At 42.7% G+C, this 27039-nt stretch overlaps 1 protein-coding gene across 1 annotated transcript in view; it reads left to right on the forward strand.

The window, feature by feature from the left end:
- KNTC1 (kinetochore associated 1) overlaps positions 1-27039 on the forward strand; it is a 3090908-nt gene that overhangs the window by 386201 nt on the left and 2677668 nt on the right. Inside the window, exon 9 of the mRNA XM_044068909.1 lies at positions 7043-7136. Coding sequence (XP_043924844.1) covers positions 7043-7136 — 94 coding nt within the window. The remainder of the gene's footprint in view (positions 1-7042; positions 7137-27039) is intronic.

Raw genomic sequence — 27039 nt, forward strand, 5'->3', positions numbered from 1 at the left:
TCCTGGAAAAGTCCAATGTGATAGCCTAGAAGCTCAACAGGGCAATTTTGATGCCTCCCGAGTGGTCTCTGGATCAGAATGTAGTGGAAGAGATCTTCCGCAAATGGGGTCAGCCTTGCTGCGATCTTTCTGCCACCCCTATGAACGCCAAATGCAGCAGCTACTTTGCCCTGATCTCCCTTGCAGGGGAGACACCGACAGACGCTCTTGCTCACAGTTGGCCCTCGGGACTTCTGTATACTTTTCCCCTCGTTTCCCCTCATATCAAATGTCATTCAGAAGGCAAAATCCTTTGGAAGCAAAATGATTCTCATTGCTCCATACTGGCCTCGTCAGATTTGGTTCCCTTTTCTCAGGCCTCATCTACTGGAGGATCCATGGATTCTGGACCCAGTTCCAGATCTGCTGACACACGTTAGGAATGTTCCATCCATCTCTCCACACTTTCAACTTGATAGCTTGGCTGCTCCACTTCCAACCTTAGTCAGGCTTCAAGATTTCACTCTAGCAGTAAAACATAGCTTGGTATCTTCTCATAAGCTTTCTACCAGAAAGCTATATGCTAGTAAATGGAAAAGATTTTCTTTTTGGGTGCAGACCAGTAACGAAGATCCTTTCACTGCCCCAATTTTGTCAGTTTTAGACTTTCTTTCAGAACTCTTCCAACAAAGCTCAGCCGCTGCCACAATTAAAGTTCAGCTAACAGCTCTCTCCAATTTCCACTTAGGACAGCATACACCTAACGTGATGGCACACAGACTGTGTAAAGCTATTTTGAAAGGTACTTCATTACTGAGACCTCCATTTAAAGAACCTGTCCTTTCTTGGGATTTAAATTTTGTCCTTTCACACTTAACCTCACCACCCCTTTGAACCTTCATCCACTTGCGATTTAAAATTCCTGTCTTGTAAAACTATCCTTCTGGTAGCCATAACCTCAGCTAGAAGTGTGTCAGAGCTACAAGCGCTTTCAGTCTAGCCTCCTTGTTTGATCTTCCATAAAGACAGGGTTTCTCTTCGAACTAATCCTTCCTATGTCCCCAAGATCTGCTCCCAATCCAATATTAACCAAACTATTGAACTTCCAGTATTTTTCCCTAACCATACCAACCAGGCAGAATACAGACTTCACCAACTTGATGTGCATAGGCAACTGAATTCAGGAAGTCGGGCCAGTTCTTCATATCCTTTTCAGAGGCAAGAAAGGGTATGCCAGTCTCTAAAATCACATTATCTAATTGGCTTTTAATTGCATATCTTTTATATACTCTTCCAATAACAAGTAACTTCCTTTCAGAGTTAGAAGTCATTCAGCCAGATCAGTAGCAACATCCACTAACTTTCAAGCCAGGATTTCAATGGACAACATTTGCGCAGCCGCAACTTGGGCAAGCCCTCATACTTTTATTACTCATTACAAAGTTGACTTGGCCTCCAGGGACAGAGCTTCCTTTGGTTCCACAGTGCTCGAGTGTATTCCCGTGAGCCACCCGAGAAAAAGGTGCTAGGGACGTTGTCCCACATTTAAGAATGAAGGCAAGATTGGGCTATATAACATAAAGAAGTTATGTACTCACCATAACGTTCTATGTTTGTAGTCCATCTCGCCCTTGATTCTTACGAACCCACCCACCTACCCCCGTCCATATAGTCTTAGAGGACCTGGTAGGAAATGTTGCTCTTTCCTTATGTTGGAAACCTTTCACTGTTGTTTCTCCTTTACCTGAGGGTACAGTATAACTATTTCTATTATGGTTAGCAGCAAACAAGATCTGAGGAGTGATACCACTGCATTATGGGATACCTACCTTGCCACGAGACAGCTTAGAGACTTCAAGCTTTATAATTGGTCAAGTCGGAGCCGAGGATCGGCTCCGAACCCACATGCAAGAATGAAGGGTGAGATGGACTACAAACATAGAATGTTATGGTGAGTACATAACCTCTTTATTTCTAAACACCCTCAAAAGCTTAGCCCCCTCCTCTGCGCCAACAGAATAAAAGCTACCCATGCTCCCTGGCCAGCAAAAAATACCATACAACTTCTACAAAATGGATGGAATGAATGGCACAATAACAAATCTAATGCCAACCTAATCAAATATAAACAGGTACGAAATAAAGCAAAAAAAAACTAGTAAACTTGGATAAAAAAACACCCACACTTTTCCAGTCAATTGGCAAATCACAAAAACAATCCAAAACAATTTTGGAAATGCATCTCAAACCTGCTTACCCTGGGCTCTAAACAAACTCCCATCACCATACTGTGACAAAACCCCCTCAGAGATGGCCAACCTGTTTAACTTTCACTTTATAAACAGCATCAGCAAACTGTTAACAAATCCCACCTCCACAACTACCTCAAGCCCCGTCTCTGATTCCCCTTACCCTTATCTCAAGACGCCTGCACAAACCAAAAAAAAACCCTTCACATTCCCAACAAACCAGTACATCATCTATCCCCCTTTTCTCAAAAACCTGTTCTTACCTTTCTCATTCAAAAGCTACATCAAAAACTAAAACTATGCCCCCAATCCTCTGACAACCTCCCCCCTGAATACTTAAAACTTGCTGCAGAAGCCATAGCATATCCTGTCAGTATCCTTATAACTCACTCTATAGCAGAGTTCATTGTCCCTACCTTCTGGAAAATGTGCATCAGCCCTTTTACAAAAAGTGGTAGTTCCATTGAACTGTCCAGTTATCAACCAGTCTCCATCCTCTCTCTCCTCTTTCCAAACTCCTGGAAAAATGCATACATAAGCAACTGTTGTACCGCCTCATCCAAAACAAACTAATTACCCCTACCCAACATGTTTTTTGCCCATCAGCACAGCACCACCACCGCCCTAATCTCCTTCATGGACACTGTGTCCAAATCCATGACTGGTAATACCACTTCTGTCTTACTGCTAGACCTATCAAAGGCATTTGACACAGTGTCCCACACCAAACTTAATCAGCTATCCATTATAGGCTGCACCCCACCACCCCTCCAGTGGTTTGCAAGCTACCTATCCAACCGCCAAAAGTGTGTCAAATGGCAAAATAAATTATCCCAATATCAAACCAACATAACCGGGGTACCACAAGGGTCTGTATTTGGACCCTTACTGTTAGTGTTTTCACCAACAACCTTCACACCTCAACACCCTTTATATCTGTTATTCAATACGCAGATGAAACTACCATAATTTCATCCTCTAGTAACATAAAATAACTCCAGCAACTCACCCAAGCCACTTTCACTTCAGTAGAGATATGGCTGAGAGAAGCCCAGCTACTTTTAAATCCTAAAATAAAAAAAACTGCTTTTCTCGACAAAACCAGTCTCATCTCAGCTTAAAATATTCTCAAAGGATAACACAGAAATTGAAACAGTTCCCACAGCTAAGCTTCTAGGTGTAACCAAATATGACAAACTAACTTTTGAACATCACAACTGCAATAGCATTGAAAAAACCCACATCAAACTAGGAACACTCTACAGACAAAAAAAACAATTTCTTGGATAGCACCACCAGAAGAACTCTCGCCAACACCTATTTGCTTCCCTCACTCTTACATGCAGCCCCCTTATACACCAATTTACAATCTTCTCTTAAAACAAGCTCCAATCCTGCTACAATAAAATTGCCAAATTCGCCACAGGTTACCCCATACCATTCCCACCACTGCCTACCTCTGAAAGAGCTAAATTGGCTTGAACTCTCATAATGCACAAGTCTAGTACAGCTGTCTTCTGCACATAAAATGATATATACACCTGATAGCTGCCCAGCCCTCAAATCTGTCTTAAAACCCTACATACCTACAAGAGCCCTCCGCTCACCGCCAACCTCTGAAACTCTGTGCCAACAGGCATTACTACCATTGAGAACTGTAACAACTTCAAACACAGCCTAAAAAAACATTTAGGGGTGGGAGGTTGACATAATGGTTAAGGTGTTTACCTTATACACACAATATGCAGGGTTTGATTCTCACATGGGGTAATTGGCTAGGCTTAAAATGGCTCACAAGGGCAGGCAGCCTAGTACTAATCTATGAACCTATGAACCTAATTTTCTATGTCATTAGACCTGCCCCTGCTCTTTCCTAACAGGTAAGCTCCATTCACTCTCTAGGGGCATTCCTTTCTATCCCTAAAACAGGAATTTCATCTACTAACCACTAGTATATTGCACTAACAGACCTTCCATATTTCTACCCCCTTAACTTTCCCATCCTTCTAATTATTTACTTGCATCTAATGTTCTGATCCTCATTCTTTACCTTACTCCTACCTGATGTACAGAAAAAGGTTTGCAAGCTAGCACTTTAATTTAGTATGTTTTATTATTGTATCTATGTCTATGTACTTACTTAGTATTCAGTTATTAATGTGTGCTTTAATACCTGTTTTTATATTGTTCATGTAAATTGTCTTCATTTTCATGCATCATTTGGAGCTTTTCTCCCCGGGCCTCCGCTGAAAATGGGTTACTGACCCAGTCAGACTTCCCAGTAAACAAATGTTAAATATATAAATTATGACAATGTATAGTGTTCACATTGAAAAGTATCATTATTTGTCTAAAACTAAATGAACATAATGTTGTTGTTGTGTCTTTTGGCTTTTCCCGGTTAGGGGTCACCACAGCGGAACTCCGGTCTGCTAATGATTGGCAGCAGATTTTTACGTGCCGAGTTGTCAGCCCTGACGCACAACCTTCAACGAAGGTACGCCCATTCACGCATGTCTCCACACAGAAGACACTTTCGCTGAGAATCGAACAGGACAACGTCTTACTGTGAGGCGACAACACTACCGCAGCACAACCACCACAGTTCAACTAAATGAACATAATATTTCAATGTATTGCTGCTCTCAAAGATAGCTAGAATTTTGACAGAATAAAAAGAAAAACAAATTAAAGGGGTTAATCATTTACAACATTCCTGTGTCATCTGCAGTTTGTGTAGTAGACCACTTTAACTCCATCCCTGCGATGGAGCTCTGAAAGATTGCACTGCAACTCCAGTTGATGGAGCCTAAGCTTTTTGCTAGAATCAAATTACACCCACACATTTCAAACAAATGTTTATATCTCTCATGCTATAGGAGTAACTAAAGTGTAAATGGCAAACCCTTCATCAGAAAATATGTTTGTAGTAATAGTTTTCTTTAGGTTCTAGGTCTTAAACTGGATGTATAAGTCACAGTAAACACAGTAACAGCTGAGTTCATTTACAAAAAATTACAACTTATAATATCTCCACAACCACTCAAGTTGCACACAAACTGTCAGCAGCAGTTTGTTCATCCAACCGAGAACTTTCATGTGAGGCTAAATATTTCTGTCAGTGCTACTTGGTTGCTGAAAAATTAAAAAAAAACAGGACATTTATGATAATATAAATAGATATTATATCAACAGCAATTAATATCCCTCTACCCACACTAGACAGAGATCAAATATTAATACAGTTGCGTTTACTGTTGTGTAAGCTTTAAGGTGAAAATGTTTAATGCATAATATGTAACATGGTTTTAGAATTATTACTGCCAATATGACCAAGCAATATTTGATGCTTAGAGGAGTCAGTTGGGTGTAACCGCAGAAACACCTGACGGCGGCATTTTGATTAATGAGTTAAAACTAGAAAGGTTTGGTACATTTTTATAAGAGATCTGATCCCACAAAGTAGGGCCAGTGGTAGGGAAAGCTCCCTAACCCGTGGAGAGGTTAGAGCGAGCAAGAAATGTGACACTTCATCTGTCTCTCTTAAGAGTGCTTACAGTATATGGTTAACGGCCGGTGATATAAACCATATGCTAGCACTATATGAGCCCGGAACACTGTAACTTTCTCTTGTATTATAATGCAAGTAATTAAAAATGTTAAGTTTGCATATTTAAAATTCATCTGTCTGTTTGGTGTATTTGTCTCTGTGTAAAACTGTTTTTTGTATGCCAGTTAAAACGGGTTGTTCAAGGACTCTTGAAAGGCCTTTTGGCCGAGGAGCTAGAGACTGTGATTGTGTTGTTAAAGGTGGGTCATTTTTACTGGCTTTGGTAGTTTTTTAAAACAGGCAGTCACTTTGATTGTAGGATTAAGGTGCTTGTTAAGTGCCATCAGTGCCTTCAGTAAAGCTAGTTCTTTGTCACATAAGTGAAATTCTGAAAAAAGATGCACAGGTCCGAGTGTGGGTGATCATGGCACTGAATGACATGCAGCTAAGACACAGCTGCACTAAATTCCTGACATGATACCAGCTTCAGTTTTAAGAAGTGCACTACTGCTGACCATTGAGACATTTGTGTTTGTTCATAGATGTGTACTAGGCTAATGGCCCTGGAGCCTTTCAAGCCTAGCCCCAAAAAATTGCCCAGGCACCGTGCCACCCGGTGTTAGTTCACAGTGCCCCTATCCAGTAGGGCAACTGCAGTGATCCATATAGTTTGTCTGTGGGTAAATAAACTGTAGCTGGGACTTTGTGTGTCTTGTATCTCACAGATGTACAGGTTTTCACAGAATGTCTCGGTTTTTTACTCGTCTTTTTTTTTCCATAAAATTGTGTTTTTCTGACAAATCATTGAAGTCTGAAGTCAGAAAATGACACCATTGAGTTTCAGACTTCATACCCTTAGGAGAATTCATGCTAATGTAAACCCATATGCTTATAAGAACAATATTTAAAAAATGTCCCTATTTTGGGCATTTGTCCCTATTATATATAATTCAGATGTCTTTAAGAGGTTGAGAGGTATGCTGTATCTTGGTATAAATTAATCTTTTCCAGTATATGTTTGGCGCTGAAGAAGCAAGGGCATTGTTGAAATTCTATTTTATTAGCAAAATAATTACTGCAGCACTTTTTATTGCTGTCTTTTGTCACCAAGTGAACAACTCATAACTTAACAGTCTTGCTTGTTTTACTGTTTTACGTTTGCTGTACACGTAAGTAGAGCAGTGATAGACTTGTGTTAGAGTCAGAGTGAAATAAATTGAAATTTAAGGCAAATTTTACAAACCTTTAAGTATTTTCTTTTCAGGGTTGTGGAGATTGTGCTGTTTCAAAGTGGGGCGTAGATCTTACTCGGAATAAATTGTCTGTTCAGAGTTTGGTTGATTCTAGCATGTTAAAAGGTAATGTAACATTTTATATCTTTTTTTTTCATTATTAAAGTGGTTCCATAATGTAGCAGTTTAGAAAGCACTGGTTTGTATTAGTACTGTTTAGTTATGTTTTGATTTTTTTTATATTTTTGTTGAATCAAGTCTTATCCATAATTTTTCAAGTGCGTGTTTTTTATTTAGTCACCATTTCTTTTCTGATAGTATAAACACTAGAAATGTGACTTTTCCATTCCCGGGATTTCAAAATGCATAATGCCTAGGACATGACTGTGTGCAGAGTTCATAAGCATTTACTGAATGGTAGTGTTTTTCTACTCTGAGTGTAGTCATTGTTTAGGAATCTGTTCTAGTAAGTCGAGAGAGAATTTTCAAGTAACGTGATCTTCTGTTGTCTTATTTTAGGTCTTTGAATAGATCATTGGTAGCACTGTGTTTGTAGTACAATGTCAAGCCTCAATTAAAACAAATTGTGATGCCCTTCAGCTTTTGACACAGCATCTATAATTATGTGGAGAACAACTTAATCTATATAAAAAAATGTAGAACACGTTTGTGCATAAGTGTCTGGAATGTTTAGTAATGGAGGTCACAACAAATCCCGCTTTTCTGTCTGCTTTGCCAAAGTAAGCTTGCAGACCTTGGAAAGGAAGTGATTATAATAGGTATTGCTTAGAATAATCATCCAATCCTGTGTATTTCAATAATCAGCCACATTTTAAAAGTGTAAGGTTATAGATTCATATTTGGGTACTGGGCTTGCAGTCAGGAGATCATTGAGGAGCTTGGCCCAAATTCTAAATTGCCCCCAAACTTGACTTGCTCAGACTCTCTCCGTCGGCTGATGAGGGATGCAGGAATCAAACCCTGTAGGCAGGGGCTACAGCTCACGGCCTGCATTATCTGCTCCAAGTTTCAGACTTGGTTAAATAGTAGTGCGTCAAACACCACCCACATTGTCATCTCTTTTCTCTCTGTATTCAGCATGTCTTACAGCTGCACAGAGCCACCAGGGGAGACGTGGTGACAGTGGGCTCCAGGCTGCTTTTGTAGGGTTGATTTTGAAAAAGACTAAGAAGTAAAAAGCTTTGTGCTGTCTGTCAGATTTAAGTTACTTTACAATAGTCTTGTTTTCTAGATTTTTTTTTTTGCAGAACTTTGTGTGTCAGACACCTTACTTTCTTTATTTGGTCCTAGACCCTACTTCTCAAAACTTCAAATCATTTATTTAATTAGTGTGCCTTTGTCTGGGGCATTCCTGCTGCTGACAGACACACCCCATGCCTTAATGTTTTGGGTGAGATTTGTATCCTGTTTCCTTTACAGGGACAATGGCTGTACCCTTAATATGAGTTTAAAAAGAAAAAAAAAACACTTGTTAAAAATATTCTCATAAGAAGTACCTATTAGCCTGTATTGATTCCAGTGAGCCCTCTTGACATTTCTCCTTGTACTCCCAAGACTAAACTTTTTTTTCCCAGAAATATTTGGTTCCTTCCCATCTGGTATGAAAGATTAAGACTATCTTTTCACTTTGTTTCTCCAAGTCTGACAGCAGTGGGCACAGCCTGTTAAATATATATTGTGATGGTCACTGCCAGCCTATCTAAGATAGTAAAGTTGCCTCCTGTTGTTGTAGGTTCTGGGTACTGGAGAGCTTCTTCTGTATGTTGTGAAACTTCTAGGCCAGTTAAGACCAGGTCTACTGCCCTATCCTACCATTCTTGACAGAGTTTGATTGTGAAGGCTAATAGCGGGTACTCTGGTGTCCAGTCCCATCTCTTTCTCAGTTTCAGGAGAAGGACTGTGTTATGATGCTAACACATGACCTGCTCACTGATTGCAGTGTTGGCTTTGCTGACACCATAGTTTTTTGGCTGGAAGAACCCCACAAGAACTCCAGTCTTGTCAGCATTTAACCTTCTGTTGATGCAGTATATTTCAGTGCCACTCCAAGCTAATTTAACAATAAAACAAGACTCCATGAACTTGTAGTACTGTGTTGATTAAACCAGTACTACTTATCAAGTAGTAACATGGGTACAGAACTTCAATGACGTGAAACTGCAATACTAAAACAATCTGAAATTAAATAGGAGCTTGTATTCCTAGTAGAAAATACACTCAATGCTGTACTGAAATATGAAGCACGTTGCCACAGAAAGAAAATGAAACTGGCAACAAACCTGCAGCTAAAGACTGTACAAGTAAAATACACTCAATGCTGTACTGAAATATGAAGCACGTTGCCACAGAAAGAAAATGAAACTGGCAACAAACCTGCAGCTAAAGACTGTACAAGTAAAATACACTCAATGCTGTACTGAAATATGAAGCACGTTGCCACAGAAAGAAAATGAAACTGGCAACAAACCTGCAGCTAAAGACTGTACAAGTAAAATACACTCAATGCTGTACTGAAATATGAAGCACGTTGCCACAGAAAGAAAATGAAACTGGCAACAAACCTGCAGCTAAAGACTGTACAAGTAAAATACACTCAATGCTGTACTGAAATATGAAGCACGTTGCCACAGAAAGAAAATGAAACTGGCAACAAACCTGCAGCTAAAGACTGTACAAGTAAAATACACTCAATGCTGTACTGAAATATGAAGCACGTTGCCACAGAAAGAAAATGAAACTGGCAACAAACCTGCAGCTAAAGACTGTACAAGTAAAATACACTCAATGCTGTACTGAAATATGAAGCATGTTGCCACAGAAAGAAAATGAAACTGGCAACAAACCTGCAGCTAAAGACTGTACAAGTAAAATACACTCAATGCTGTACTGAAATATGAAGCACGTTGCCACAGAAAGAAAATGAAACTGGCAACAAACCTGCAGCTAAAGACTGTACAAGTAAAATACACTCAATGCTGTACTGAAATATGAAGCACGTTGCCACAGAAAGAAAATGAAACTGGCAACAAACCTGCAGCTAAAGACTGTACAAGTAAAATACACTCAATGCTGTACTGAAATATGAAGCACGTTGCCACAGAAAGAAAATGAAACTGGCAACAAACCTGCAGCTAAAGACTGTACAAGTAAAATACACTCAATGCTGTACTGAAATATGAAGCACGTTGCCACAGAAAGAAAATGAAACTGGCAACAAACCTGCAGCTAAAGACTGTACAAGTAAAATACACTCAATGCTGTACTGAAATATGAAGCACGTTGCCACAGAAAGAAAATGAAACTGGCAACAAACCTGCAGCTAAAGACTGTACAAGTAAAATACACTCAATGCTGTACTGAAATATGAAGCACGTTGCCACAGAAAGAAAATGAAACTGGCAACAAACCTGCAGCTAAAGACTGTACAAGTAAAATACACTCAATGCTGTACTGAAATATGAAGCACGTTGCCACAGAAAGAAAATGAAACTGGCAACAAACCTGCAGCTAAAGACTGTACAAGTAAAATACACTCAATGCTGTACTGAAATATGAAGCATGTTGCCACAGAAAGAAAATGAAACTGGCAACAAACCTGCAGCTAAAGACTGTACAAGTAAAATACACTCAATGCTGTACTGAAATATGAAGCATGTTGCCACAGAAAGAAAATGAAACTGGCAACAAACCTGCAGCTAAAGACTGTACAAGTAAAATACACTCAATGCTTTACTGAAATATGAAGCATGTTGCCACAGAAAGAAAATGAAACTGGCAACAAACCTGCAGCTAAAGACTGTACAAGTAAAATACACTCAATGCTGTACTGAAATATGAAGCACGTTGCCACAGAAAGAAAATGAAACTGGCAACAAACCTGCAGCTAAAGATTGTACAAGTGAACTTCAGAACAAAATAAAAAAAATGCTCCGAGAATAATTTGAGTCCAAATTGCAACTAACACCTGTATTGAAGAATTATTAAAAAAGCTCAGTACTGTGAAAGTCCAACAAAACAAGGCAATTTTTTGAGCTAAGGAATTGATGATTTGGCCTCCTGAGAGTTCTAGATATTTTTTCCGATTTACATATATAGTGTAGTAGTTTGAAAGATGTCCTGTCTTCAGTAGAGACCATTCTGTTGTAAATACTAATCATATTAGTGTTTGTATAGGTTCATAGCAGGTTACTAGGCTAATGGCCCTAGGGCCTTTACAAGTCTAACCATGTAAAAATATCTACCCTAATCAACCATAGTTAGTCATTGTTTACAGAGAGATTCTATGATCAGCACTGACTATCCCTGTCCATGAGTGACATAGGTGCCACCCCCATAGTGAATTTATAGTCGCCCATTAAATTGGCAAGGTTGTGCTTGAATATATTCATTCAGGAGCTGTGCTTCACATGAAGTGGGAGCTTATTTCAGAGGAGTGGCAATCTCTGGGAGATGCATCTGTCTCTCCAACATGTTCTGTTAATGTCACAGGCTAGGTTGAGATCCCTGGAGTGAGTGACTCTTGTCCCATTTGATTTGCGGATGTGCATCATTTACATTAGGGCAGAGTTAGTGACTGATCTGTAGGCCAGGCACAGGTCCCAACTCAACAGCCTGTATGATACAGAGTACAGTGACAGGGTTTTCAGTCTTTTCATGCAAGTCACATTTTGGAGGCTCTGTATTCTCTTTATTAGATACCTCTGTGGTCTCTCCAGTTGTTGCAGGTGTCTGGTGAGATTCATACAGAAAGGAGCATTGTACTCCGTTAGTGGTCCAATAAGGTTCGTATACAGTGGAATCATAACCTCCTTAGTCTTGGATGCATTGCCGTTATTTATGAGATGTGCACTGTAGAAGGCTTTCCTTACTGCCATGGGCACATGGAAATTTAGATTGCTATCAACCTGTGTTCCCAAGTCTTGCACCACTGGGTTTGAGCTTAGAGGAGTGCTATCTATATCGTAATTAGTAGGGGCTACTTCATTGCCAGAGGGAACGATGAAGCTTTTTTTTTTGCATTTAGTTTTAGTCCATGAATTTGGCACCAATCATTTGTCTGCGTCAGCCCCTTCTGTAATATGTTTACATTGTTGAGGGCTGATTGATTGATTGATTCCGCCCTGCGCCCAGTTTGCAGTCATCTGCAAACTTGGTAAGCCACAGGCCATCTACTTTCACCTGGACCTCAGAAAAATAGATTCCAAACAATAGAGGGCCCAGCACAGATCCTTGTGGTACCCCACTGGTAACTCGTCTACTGATGGAGGAGGACTCCCCAACTATGTCAGTGTACAGTCTGTCGGTGAGCCAGTTGGATACCCATCTAGTGACGTGTGTTAATCCCCACCTGAGAGAGTTTCTCAATGAACCCTGAGTGGGGGATTGTTTCAAAAGTCTTGGCTAAATCAAGATAGGTGATACGTACTGCTTTGCCCTCATCCAGGGCTTTGGTGACATTCTCAAAGAAGTCCACCAGGTTTAATAAGCAAGCTCTACCCTTGACAAGACCAGACTGGGTTGGGTCAGGAGTTTGAAAGTTGCCTATGGGCCTGGTTGATAAGGTCTACAGGATCATAGGAGATTACTAGGCTGTTCGACCCGGAGGTCATTTTAAGCCTAGCTGTTTCAATTAAATGTAATACCATGGAAGTACTAGTCAATACCCAAGATTGCATTTAGTGATGACTGCCCATGTCCAGGAGGGTTGTGGGCGCTATCCTCAGTAAGAATTTACAATGCTACATCCACTCATCCAGGTTCCTCTTGAACAGTGTCATAGAAGTGCTCTGTTTCACATGAATTGGTAGCCTGTTGCAAAGACATGCCTAGCCACTTGGAGATAAATCTGTCCCTCCAGCATGTCCTATTTAATTCGCAAGCCATATTAAAGTTCCTGGAATGGATAGCTCTAGACCCATTTGATTTATGGATATGCAGTAAGTTCATTGGGTTTGGTGGGTCTTGGGTTGCTCTGCAGGCCAAGCATAAATCTCCCCTAAGAAGTCTATACGATATGGAATATAGTAACGGGGGTTTTAGTTGGTTCGTGTAAGGCACATACTGGAGGTCCTTGATCTTCTTTGTTAGAAACCTCTGAGGTGTTTCTAATTGCTGTAGGTGCTTAGTACGGCACCTACCGAATGGGGAGTTATACTCCAGTTATGGGCCGGATAAGTGCAGAGTATCGGGGGTTATAACTTCTTTTGCTCTCGAGGCAATGCCTTTACTAATCAAGTGAGCTATGTGGAAAGCTTTCCTTAGAACAGTAGACACGTAGTGGCTGAAGTTGAGGTTGTGGTCAACCTGTGATGGTCCTTGATTCTTACCATGGCTTTGCAGATAAGGCTGGTTAGGCTTCAAGAGTTTTTTGGATTGGTTAATGGACCTCCTTTGTGCAAGGGGATTACTGTTGCTGTTTTCCACTCTGCTGAAACAAAGCCAGAGCTCGGGCTATGGTTAGAGAGTGCCAATTGGTTCCACTAGGTCTTGTTTTAGATTGTTTAGTAAACGACCTTGGATGATATCTGGTCCCATGGAGGCAGTGTTTTTGGCCTTGGAGAGTGCTTATATGACCTGTTCTTTGGAGATACTCTGTAGAGGACTGGTGTCAGGAGTGCTTTGGGGTATGGCTGTTTGTGATGGGAGGGTGAAGTTATTGCTAAATCTGTCAGCTAGCAGGTTGGTAGTTTCCTCAGGTTCAGTGTGGGTGTTACCATCCACTGTAAGTTCTGCACACAGCTGGGCTTTCCTTTTCAAGTTTTGAACATAGCTAAAGAATGCCTTATGGTTGTCTTTAGCTAGGGATGCTAATTTAGTCTCATAACTACCCTTACAGGACTTTACAAGATGTCTGATTTGGTTGTTGAAGCTGTGGAGGTTATTCTTCCTATGAGTAAGTTCCCTCTTGTTCTTAGATATCGGTTTCTTTCTTTTGTTGTATAACTTATTTATACTTCCAGTCCACCATGGTAGCTTGTTTTTGAGAGGGCCTGGCTTTAGTCCTGTGCGATACAGCTGAGTCATTACATTTGTTTAAGTGGCTATATAGGGCATTTGTGTACTCCTCTGCATAGGAGTCACTGTCAGCTGTGTTAGCAGGGGCTTTGACATGTTTTACATCATCGCTCAGTAAGCTGTAGTTTGCTTTGGAGAAATTTTTCAGTTTTTTGTTTCTGTGGAGGTGTCCGGTCTGATCTTTACTTCAAACGAGACTGATTTATGGTCTGACCTTACCAGGGAGGGCAACACACACGGGGCAGTGCAGTGACCACCCCATGTTGGTGAGCACTAGGTCTAGGTCATTTGTGCCCCTTGTGGGGGTGCAGACCAAATGTTCCAGGGCATTTGAATTAACAGAATCCAAGAACTTCAGAGTGATTGTGTTCGTGTAAGTTACCCAATCAATGGAAAGATAATTGAAATCTCCCATGATTAAGGTGTATACTTAGCGACTCCAGCAAATCCAGGTAGACAATGTGCTTTCCCTATTTTATGGTGGGGGACCTGTAGCTAATGATGATGGGGTAGGGTATTTTGCCTATAGTTATTTGGACCTGGTGTAGCTCAGGAGAGTTGTACTGTTTACTAGTCTCCAGTTGTATTTGGATTTAATGAAGATGGATACACCCCCACCTTTGGTTCTTTAATATTTGTTTTGAATTCTGACCGTGTGAAAGGCATTGTAGCCTTATACATCTGAGGTGCTGTCTGTGGCCTTGAACTGAATCTCAGTGACTGCACAGCTGTCAGCATCTTCCAAGATAAGGAGTGCTTCCAGGGACTGCAGTTTACTGTTTAGGCTCCTAGCATTAAGCAGCATGACCTTGAGTTTGTAGTGGTTTTCTTTGTCGGAAGTTTTGTTAATTTGACATTACCTAAAAAAAGGTACTGTGAAAAAGGTAAGCATCTTTGCTAGTATCTGAAAGCCTTGAGGAGACAGGTGGAGGCCATCGTTGGCAAAGCAGCATGGTCTGTTGAACTGTGTCTTCCCAGGCTGTTGGATACTGGATCCCCCTGGAGTGACACCAGAAGCTAAGCCAATTATTGAAATCAGTCATTTTTTCTCTGTATTGTGACATCATCCTAGGTGAAGATAGAATGCTGATTAGGGCTAGGGACATACCTGCCTGGTACACACAGTCTGAGAGTTCAGTCATGTCTCTCTCCATATAGTCTAGAGAGGTCTGTCTCAATTCATTTACTCCAGTATGTACTATGACAGAGTGATGATGAGAATTGTTGTTGAGTGACTTGAGTGTGGCATGATTTGACAGATTCTGGCACCTGACAGGCAGTTGATTGTGGCCTTCTGCTTGTCCAACCTGGTGAGGGGATATCTGTGTGTCTCACTATTGAGTCACCTATAACTAGTATTTTAGGTTTTGAGGTGTTTTGCCTTAGCAGATTAATTGTTGAGACATTGTGTGTTATATGTAATGGTGAATTCTGTTTGTGTTCCAGTATGTGTATGTTGTTTGCACTTGGGAGGTCTCTAGTCTTTTGGTAGGCTCTTAGTGAGTACCTCTGCATATGTGGGTTTGTGTGTCTTGACCTCATCTTTTATGAGTGGAGAGGTGTGTGTGCTGGCAAACTGTTTGTCTTGTTTATTATTACATGAGAGGACTGATTCTAGTTTCATGATATAGTCACATCTCTCACATGCGGTATTTGCTTTAAAAGCACGTGGTTGTCTGTGTACATGAGGCAGTTGCTGCATTGCCTCAGGATGCCCATGTCAGTCGGGCTGGCTGGAGAAATGTTGGGAAACTGTCTATAGTAGCAGATAATTCTTAAGTACTAATTTGTTAGAGGGAAATTGGATCAGATATTTCTCTGGGATCAACAAGGGAATTTGTTTTATAAAAAACTGGGTATAAAAAGTGGGGAGATACTGCTCAGCACTCAGCTGTGTTGTCTGCCGTGCAGAAGTGTGCACAAGGGGACTTGTTTTATAAAAGGCCGGGTATAAAAAGTGGGGCGATACTGCGCAGCGCTCAGCTGTGTTGTCTGCCGTGCAGAAGTGTGCACAAGGGAACGTGTTTTATAAAAGACCCGGTATAAAAAGTTGGGCGATACTGCTCAGCTCTCAGCTGTGTTGTCTGCTGTGCAGTAGTGTGCAACTGCGTTGCCTGCAGAGCAGCAGGGAACCTGAGAGGGTTTCACTCACTGGTGTCTAGGACAAAATAGTTTCTAGGCATTTGCGTCTGTACAAGGCACCGCTAACTCCTGATGCATGGTGTGTAGCTCTGTCCAAACGCAAGGCTTATACATAGGTGAAATTGAACAGTTTTAAAATTAGTGTGCAAATAGGAAATCAGACAATGATCCTTTTTCCAGGAATTCCCCACTCAGACGAGACTTATATCCACACTCTTCTGTTGGAAGGGTGCAGGGGTGTCCTCCTTAATGTAAGATGGCTGGTTTGAGTTCAAGTGTAAGAAAAAGCAGGCTAGACTCAGCAAGTGTGGATCTAGCCCATGCTAACTAAGCAACATTGCAGTGCAAAATAAGTGCAGGTAATAAGCGAGTGCAAACAGTAAAAACAGTCAAAAGGCACAAATTAATGCAGCAAGACAGAAAAATACAGATAAACAAGTGCAGATCAAACTCAAAATAAGCTAAATTTGTTGTTAGCTTTGGATGGCTGTTTTTTACTGCTTATTCCAGCTAATTACCAAGAGAATAAAATGCTCAGAAATAACCTTGATGTTCTTCATGTTTCACTGTCGCAGTCATTACATTTGGGTTATCTGCCTGCAGGTAGCCCTCAGCCGTCTTGAATACCAGAGTCTTGGATTCCTGCGTCGGATGCTGTCCCTTCTTCCATGACGTCAGGTCGTCAGGGGTATAAAACATGCAGCCGAAGCCATTACATCAGTCTTTCTTGCCATGCGGTGCTCGAAGCAAAAGCAGTTTGCAAGTGCCATTTGGCCGATTCCTGAAATTTTAATTTTCGAGTTTCAGAACTAAAGTCTTCGAAAAAAGTTAAGTACCTCGTTGGGGATCCTTTTTCTTGCTCTTAACCAATGTCAGTAAAAGTTAGCAATTGTCTTACCTGTGGAAAGCAAATACCTCATAAAGATTTTCATTCGTACTGCATTCCTTGCTTAGGCCCAGATCATGACGTCCCTTGCTGTGTCGGTTTTGTGCTTATTCACCCCCGAACTATTCGTCGTCGGTATATTTTCGCAGCAAATTATTTTGGTACTCGGTTTAACTATCCAGAAATGGCTTCGGTAAGCCATCTGACTATCGATATTCCGAAAAAATGTAAGGATAAAGACAGAGACAGACCACATAGGTCCAAAACTGCCGACGACACATTAAGCTAGTCACCAGTTCGCCAGTACTCAATGAGGTGCTTTCGCAGCCCCTGATACCCGCTACTTCAGATTCGCAAGCCTCTACTGAGACCCATTTGGAGTCCGGTATGTCGCGAGATGCTTCTTCGACTATGGAACCTGCGGATGTCTCTACCGTGGATGGGTCTGGAGCCGCTGTGCAGGCACCGGCTTCTGAGGGTGTATTCAGGCCTACAGATTTGCATTTTAAACCAACGCCATCTTCTTCAAGGCCTAAAACTCAACCTATGACTAGAAACCTGACGTCCAAGCGGCATGGTCAGGCCCATTTGCCTAAAAAACAAATGCTTAGAATGGCTGAAGACCTTATTACTTTAATTAGGGGAAGCCAGCCTTCCCCCTCTGAGACCTAGAACTGATTTTCCTTCTGATTCTTCTGATCAGGATTCTGAAATTTCTGTTCCTTCTGATTACCAGAATTTGCCCTTACCTACCTATGAAGATTCTGATGCAGAGGGATTCCATTCCCTCTGCTTCCCCTCCAGAAGATTTTTCTTTTGGTGAAACCTTGCACACTCTTAAGGAGCATTTCTGCTGGGAAAGCCAGGATTACTCCGACACCAAAAAGAGGCTTAGGGCATTCTTACTCCTCCCTCAACACAGGCCTTTAGCTATCCCTCCTGTTCTGGACATTGTAGATGCCTTTTTGGAATCTAGCCTGGCCCCAGACACTCTACCTCCAGCTCCCAGGAAACCTGACAGGTATTACAGTGTACCTGACTGTCTGAAGTTCCTCTTCAAGAATCCTACAGCGGATCCAGAGACCATTTCCCAAGGACCAAAGGGCATTAAAGCTACTGCTGTCAAAAACCCTACCCCCTCTGATAGAGGTTCCAGGGTCTTGGACAGATGGGGTAAGAATGTATACACTTCTGGTACTTCGGCCATTAGGGCCTTAAATTGCCAGTTTCATATGTTGAAGTATCAACAGCATATTATGGGACTACTTAAACAGAAAATGATGTTGATTCCTGACTGTGCTCAACATAAAGTATTACAGGATTTAATGCATTCTGCTGAACAAGTTGGTAAACATACTTTGCAATGTGGTTTTGACTCTTTAGAAGCATCTTGCAGGGCTTCTGTCACTGGGTCTGTACTTAGAAGGCATGCTTGGCTTAAGGAGCAAAATTTGCCAGATCATGTTAAAGCTAAATTACTGGATGCTCCCTTAAACCAAGACCGCCTGTTTGGCAACAAGGCAGAAGAAGCACTTAAAAATATGGAGGAAAAAGCTGTATCTATGCAAATTGTTAAAGATTTCCTGCAAGTACAGCCTCCCAGATTTTGTAGGCATTGGCCTTCTAAGAAGTGGTCCTTTCCAGTCTCTTCCAGGCCTTCTCAGTCCAAACCCAAGAACAGCAGACCACTTAGGTTACAGTTTCAGGCTGCACACAGGCCTAAGTAGTGGGGGGCTCCCACTTCCAAAACTGGAAGTAGAAAGACACCCCCCATGGAAAAATGTCACAATGACTTAACCTTTGCCCTTCCAAGCCCTGCTCAACTGCCTGCTCCCTTAGGAGGAAAGCTCGCCCTGCATGCAAAAAACTGGAAACTCATTACCCAGGACAAATGGGTTTTAAATATAGTTTTCCAAGGATATAGATTCCACTTCCACACCTTACCAACCCCAAACAGTTGGCCAGACCTACCCCCAAATGAGTGGCCAGAGGCTCAACAGCAGGTTTTCTCTCTTCTAAGTATCAGGGCTATTCAACCTGTCCCGGCAGAACAAAGGGGACAAGGTTTTTGCTCAAGACTTTTCCTGGTACCCAGAAAAGACAGCTCCTGGCGTCCTATTCTGGACCTCTCTATTCTAAGCACCTTTTTGGTAATCCCGAAATTCAAAATGCTAACACTTCAACAGCTGCTTCCTATGCTAGGCAAAGATGCCTGCTTGGCAACCTTAAACTTAAAGGAAGCTTACCTGCATATTCCAATAAGGGAATCTTGAGGAAATACCTATGCTTCAGAGCAGACTCCGTGCACTATCAGTTCTCTGCACTTCCCTCTTGACTTATCTACTGCGCCCAGGGTATTCACAAAGTGTCTAGCTTCAGCTATTGCATTTTGCAGGCAGATAAATATACCCATACCTGGATGATTGTCTAATTCAGGAAGAAATCCAAGACATGCTATTAAAACATCTGGCATTTGTAAAGAAACTTCTAACCTTGCTGAGGTACACCATAAACGAAAAGAAATCTCATCTGGTACCCTGCCAGCAGATTGTATTCCTGGGAGCAAGCTTGAACACAACTTCCCAGATGGCTTACCTCACACCAAAGAAACAAGTTTGACAGCCTACTTCAAAGTACTGGCCACAAAGACCCAGCTATCTGCAAGGAAAATTTTGCAAGCCCTGGGGTTCATGGCCTCTTGCATTCTACTGTTTCCATATGCAAGATTGCATATGAGGAAACTACAATGGTATCTAAAAAAACTATGGTGCCAACATTCTCAGGACCTGAAAACAATGATTCCTTTCATTCCTTGTATAAAGACATAGTTCCTTTGGTAAGCAGAGGCCTGCCACCTCAACAAGGGGCTCCCTTTCAATCTACACCCTGCCACTCAAACCCTGACTACAGACGTATCAGACTATGCGTGGGGGCTCACTTGGCAGGGCAGTGCATTCAGGGCAAATGGAACCCGAGTCAGATGCACCTGCATATCAACCAAAAAGAAATGTTAGCTGTACAGAATTCCCTGACAGCCTTTAAGGACCACATCCTTCCAGGACAATTATTGGTAAAGACAGATAACCCCACAGTTATGCGGTACATAAGCAGGGGAGAACCCACTCATACCCTCTCTGCAAACTAGCCATGGCTCTGTGGAACACAGCCTTGAGCTACCAAGTGCACATACAAGCTCAGTTCCTGCCAGGCAAGCTAAATTCACTGGCAGACGACCTAAGCAGAAATCTCATGGACCCACACGAATGGAAACTGGAACCAAAATTATTCAACCTCTTGAGGAACAAATGGAGGACTCCAGAGATGGACCCGTTTGCCTCCCCCCAGAACTACCAATTGGACAAATTCTGCACAAGGACTCCCCACAGTCAAGCTTGGAAAGTGGATGCCCTGTCCTTCACCTGGGAAAGCCTCTTGGTTTATGCCTTTCCCCCTCTGCCTCTCCTCTTGAAGGTTCTGCTAAAGATCAAACAGGACAAACCAAGGAAAATTCTTATTGCTTCAGACTGGCCTCGCCAGCACTGGTACCACCTGTTGCGCAGCATGATACTGCTGGATCCATGGCACCTACCTCAGACACCTTCCCTGCTGTCCCAGCAGGCAGGCCAGATTCTGCACACTCGGCTTCAAACTTTGAGCCTTGCAGCCTGACTAATTCCTTGAGCTCTCCAATAGCCTCCCTCAGTAAGCAGGTGCTAGAGGTCATTTTGGAAGCAAGGAGACCTATTACTAAAAAATCCTATGCTGAAAAGTGGAAACTATACTGCTCCTGGAGCCAGACCCACGATATGGGCACTGCGGTGCCCAGTTTACCTCATATTCTTCAGTACTTAACAGAAATGCTCCACAAGGGCCTATCCTTCTCGTCAGTCAAAATTCATGCCTCTGCAATTTCAGCACATTATAATACTGAACCCACCCCTCTTCTCTCACCCCCTGTTAAAGCAATTCCTCAGAGGGGCTAAAATTTTACGACCCCCCCCCCCTCCCCTCAGGCGAGCCTCTACTCCAGCCTGGGATCTTAACTTTGTATTGGAAAAGCTCACTCTCCCTCCATTTGAACCAGCTGCAACTGCAGAGATGAAATTCCTTTCTTGGAAAACAGCCTTCCTTCTAGCAATCACTTCAGAAAGATCTGAATTACAGGCCCTCATGGCAGTGGAGCCCTTCATTATCTTGCATGCAGACAGGGTTTCCCTCCAGACCAATCCTTCCTTTATGCCCAAGGTGGTGTCTAGTGTGGTCCTAAATCAGTCCATGCATTTGCCTACCTTTTTTCCTAATCCACAAAATAAAGGAGAACAAATTCTGCACTCTTTGGACCTGCACAGACAACTTAGATTTTATTTGGACAGGACTAAGCCTCTCAGAAAATCTGAACAGCTGCTAGTTGGCTTTGCTGCAGGGACAGAGGGGAAGGCCATTTCAAAGCAAACCATTTCTAAATGGATAGCCCATTGCATTAATTTCCACTATAAGCACCATTGAAAACCTAACCCGCAGGGGATAAGATCACATTCCACCAGGGCTGTATCTTCCTCTACAGCCTTTCTCAGAGGGGTCCCTACCAGGGATATCCTAGAAGCTGCTACCTGGAGCTCTGTTCATACCTTCACCAAGCATTACTACATGCCTATTTTTTTTCTAGATCCAGAGCTGGTTTTGCCACTGCAATATTGCAGGGATTAATAGCTGGTCCTAATGCTCTCTAACTTCCTCCTCTCTTCCTTAGCTTTGGGAATCTACCCAAATGTAATGACTGCAACAGTGAAACACGAAGAACATAGTACAATTGTGTACACTTACCATACATGTAGATGTTTGAGTGTATTCACTGTTACAGTCCTGGTTACCCTCCCTCCAGCCCCCTGACTTCTCTTGGCTATACGTTTCCTTCTTTTTGGGTTTATTTGAGCTTTCTGGTGTATTTGCTTTTTGTTGGAGGTGTAACATAACATATAATTGCTTCCCTTTATGGGGGCACCTGACATCTTGGGAAAGAAAAACTGATGTAATGGCGTCGGCTGCATGTTTTATACCCCTGACGACCTGACGTAATGGAAGAAGGAACAGCATCTGACACAGGAATCCAAGACTCTGGTATTCAGGCCGGCTGAGGGCTACCTGCAGGCAGATAACCCAAATGTAATGACTGCAACAGTGAATACACTCAAACATCTACATTTATGGTAAGTGTACACAATTGTACATTTTCCAATGAGTTAGGTATAGTAGGCTTATTACTTATGAATTCAGTGGAGTAAAGCAGATCTTCCCCAAGTTTTGTAAATTCTTGTTTAAATAATATATGCTGCATCACCTTTTCTAATTCAGTTATTCAAATCTGCTATTGTAGTGCATGTTTGTTATGTACATGTCATAATGCTTGAGTAGTGTTTGCTGAATAAACTCTTTATTACTTTTTTTTTCTTGACCTTTTAAAACCTTTTTTGCAAGGGGCCATTTAGATAATAAAATATACTTTGCTTCTGGATTATGTCCTACAACAAAAAGAACCTGTTTGATTGCTAATTCTTTCTAGGGGTTAGTGGTAGCCTATTATTGGATGAGTCATTCATCTGGGACTTAAACACGTATCCCCAGTGTTTTTTCATGTCATACAGTAATTGTTGAACGTGAGACACTTCTTTAAAGAGTACAGTTTAGGCCATTGTTTACATACTGATGCTCATAAGAAAATAGTTTTGATGTATTTTATTTTAGAGAAGCTAGTATTTCTTGACAATTCTGGCAAAAGCAAAGGTCTTTATCAGTGGTGTTTCACTAATTGTGGCGTTCTACTTTTTTCAGTTATCTATAGGTATTTTGTGAGTTTTGGTACATATGTTTCATTCTTGCTTATTATTTTTTCCTTTGCTATATTTTTGAGATCTGGACAGTGTTTTAGAAATAAATGATATTCAAACATCAAGCTCCTCTTGTGATATAAGTAGACAGTCTGACCTTTGGCCATCAGGACAGTCAGGAGGCCTACATATACAAAGTACTGTCTGCCTGACTTGCATTTTTGTAGCATGCTGACGAACACTGCTCTTCCAGGTTTTTATTGTCGACCCTTATGCACATGCATGCACTGCTCGTGATTACTGTTCGTCAGGAGGTACAAAGTAGAGTGGCGCTTTCGGCCACCAAAGCAGGACCGAAACACTAAAGGTGGAGGATTGTCAGTATTCACCAAGGATATTCACACCACCAGGCTAGTTGCCCAACACAGTGCGTCTGAAATTCCCCAGGTGCAACTAACACTAGGTAAGACTGCAATCCAAATTGTAGCTTGCTACAGATCCCCCACCATACCCCAAGATTCTCACTACACCTTTCTAAACATACTGGAAAATATTAAGATAGAACCAAACACCCTAATACTGGGTGATTTTTAACTACCCTGCCATTAACTGGGAAAGCTAGTCATGTACCAACACCTTTGCGCAACGGTTCTTGGAATTCATAAATTCCAACGCCCTGGATCAACTAATCCATAGTCCCACCAGGGACTCCAATATCCTAGATCTGGTCATTACCAACATGGGAAATCGATGCTCCACACCTATGGTCACCCCCTCGTTAGTCACATCTGACCATAAGCTAATCACCCTTAACATCCACATCCCACCCCCAGTAAGGAAACCTCCATAAAAAACTTCTCCAAAGCCAACTTCATGCTACTCAAGTCAGAAGTGACTAACTTCATGAAACCCATGCAGACGGGAGCTGAAAGTTCAACTGCTGAATCCTACACTAAGACACTGTACGAGCACATCCACTCATGCATAAATCGTGCCATCCCAAATAGAACCAAGATGCTCTCGTCCAAAAAAATGAAACCAATCTGGTGGTCCCCTGCCATAAACAAACTTTACAACAAAAGGAAGAAACTGTTGCAGAAAAGAGGAAAATCTCAGGATGCAAAAAACTTCCTTACCAGCCTCAGTAAGAAACTGAGATCCCTCATAAAATCCTCCAAAGCTGGTTACAAAAATAAAATTGCCAAAGATTCCAAAGACATCGACAAGGCATTCTATAACTATGTCAAGAATCTAAATGGCAATGCTCAGATCTGCTCTGAGCTAACACAGAATGGCATTAAATATACTGATCCCAAGGATATTGCCAATATCCTGGCAGATCGATTCAGTGCCAACTTCACACTCCTCTCACCCCCTAAATTGCCCATCTCAATACCGGAAGATTGCCAAATTCCGGTAATAATGGCCACACAGGTAAAAAACACACTCTCCAAAGCTAAGAGTACAGCATCCATGGGACCAGATGACATCCCGGGCTGTGTACTACATGAACTACAATATGAACTGGCACCTCACCTAAGTGTCATGTTTAATCATAGCCTCACCTCGGGTTTCGTATCCATTGAGTGGTGCACAGCTACAGTTATCCCACTCCACAAGGGAGGATCCACCTTGGATCCCGGAAACTACCGTCCCATCAGTCTGACAAGCCTTATCTGCAAGGCCATGGAGCGTATTATCATGGAACTTGTAAACAAAGACATTGGCAACCTTCAAACACTGGACCCCACCCAGTTTGGGTTCGTGAAGGGTCGATCTTGTCTCCTGAACTTGATTGACTTCTTCGAATCAGTCTCCAGAGCCATGGACAAGGGTAAGGTGGTCCACACAGCCTATCTAGACCTTGCCAAGGCCTTTGACACCATCCCCCACTCTGAAATCATAGCTAAACCTACTAAGCTGGGCATTAATCCCTACGTCACCCAATGGGTTGCTAACTGGCTTACTGATAGAACCCACACTGTAAAAGTAGCTGACTCCAAATCCAGCTCCAGACAATTGACAAGTGGAGTACCTCAGGGTTCAGTCCTGGGGCCGCTCTTGTTTGGCATCTACTTCTCTGAAGTACAGGCCAACACTAAGGAACTCTGGATAACAAAGTTTGCAGATGATTGCAAACTGGGAGCCATTATTGAATCCCCAAATGATGCGGATACTCTACAAAATGACCTTACAGAAACAGATGCTTGGTGCCAGAGCCATGGGCTCAAGCTCAATGCCAAGAAATGTATAGATGTTATGTGATCCTATCTCGCCTACATTCTGACTGATGGGTTCGGAGCCGATCCCTCGGCTCCGACTCTGCACGCTTATGCCAAAGAGCGAAGTCTCTTATTGGCTGAGCTTACTATATCCCAGGATGCACCACTACCAGTCCCCCAGATCTCGTTTGCCGCTAACTAGCAAAGACGTGGTCTCGAGCTGGCTGAGCTAAGTAGTGTTTTTCACTAACTTTTTCTGTCAGGAATTTCCTATTTCTATAACAAAAAGCTGTTTTAACAGCTACTCCGTACTTTTTGTGTGTGACTGGTATTTTTTGTGGAGAATTTTGTGTGTGATTGTGTGTTTGTTCTGACTAGAGGCCCCCCTTGAACTGAAGGGCCTTTCCCTGTCAGTCAATTTCTTGTCAAATCCTTAGGGGTTTTTTTTAGGATCCCCTTTAGTTATTGTTTCTGTAGTCGTCGGATTGTCAATCTTAATCGGCAACCGTAAGTTAATCATTGTAGTGACAGTCTTTTAAAAAAAAAAAAACAGAACAGTGTGTTTTTCTGTATAGAGTTTCTGAATCTATAATGTCTCAGGCTCCTAGGCCTTCGGGCTTTAAGAAGTGCACTAAGTGCAGTTTTAAAATGTCGATCACAGATGACCACTCTCTCTGTGTATATTGTTTGGGCGCCAAACATTTGCAGGAGTCCTGCAGCGTGTGTCACGCGTTTTCCTCGAGGGTCCTCCAAGAGAGGAAAAATAAACTTATTTTGAAAGGCCTTATAAAACCCTCCTTTGAAGAAGCTTTAGCGTCCTCTCCTTCTCCTGCTAAAAAGAAAAGGGCGTCGGCTCCGACCAGTCCGTCGGACCCGACCGCCAAAAGACATAGGCAGGCTTCTCCTTCGGCTCCACGGACTTCGGAGCCGAGGGTGGAACGGTCTGCCTCGATGCCTCCAGTCTCGACTCCTCTGGGTTCGGAGCCGACGGCTGGGGCATCGAGAGGCGAGTCACCTTCATCGGCTCCACTGATCTCGGAGCCGATGAAGGTTGTCCGCTCAGACACTTCCTCCTCGGCGCCGAAGTCCTCTTCGGCACCGATGGAAATTGGCTTGTGCATTCCTTCGGCGCCGATAGTTATCGAGTCGCCTCGGAGCCAGTCCCCTAGTCCCTTGGAGCCATTGGAGAGACCTACTCGAACCCGTTCGGTCTCCTCCAGGTCATCGAGGATGTCAGATTCGGACACAGGGTGCTCCAAAGACTGTTCCAGTCCCCAGTCTTTCAAAAATTTGTTTCGGCTCCAACCCAGTTGGCTTCGGAGCCGATAGCCCACTCCATTGCCATTCCTCCTCCGACCGCTTCGGCTCCGTTGGAGCAGGTGCTGGTGGAGCCGGTGGAGATCCTAGGGTCGGCTCCGACCCTTACTCCAACCCCGGCCTTCGGGTCCGAGTTTAGCACACGGACTTCTTCGGCCGGACCGGGGGTGACGTTTGGGACCAATGCTGTCGGTTCCGAGCCTCCCTCTCGGTGCTTCGGCCGCGGGACTTCCGTCTGCTATCATGGCTCCAGGGACCGGACACTCCCAGGATTCTGGGGGTCCGGCTTTCAGAGCTATGAGGAGTGCCTTGGCCAAGTCTTCTTCGGCACCTTCCCTGGGCATGGAGACTGGGTCTTTGGCAGTTCCCCTGTCTCTAGGCAGCGGAGCCCCGGGGCCTGAGGTTACCCCCACTGGGGGTTCCCCTCCTCCTGAGGGTTCTTCGGAGTTGTCTTCGGAAGAGCCCCCAAGGAAGAGATTGTGCAAGAGGAAGCACGTGGACTCCCCCGACGAGTCTCTTACATCGGACACTGATCTTGATGATGCGGAGGGGTCCCCAAAGTCGTCCTCGGATGATGTCTCATTTGCAGACATTCTAGAAAT

This window comes from Protopterus annectens, chromosome 4.part0 (assembly GCF_019279795.1).
Source record: "Protopterus annectens isolate FY-2018-M chromosome 4.part0, PAN1.0, whole genome shotgun sequence".
In the NCBI taxonomy this organism is placed as follows: domain Eukaryota; kingdom Metazoa; phylum Chordata; order Ceratodontiformes; family Protopteridae; genus Protopterus; species Protopterus annectens.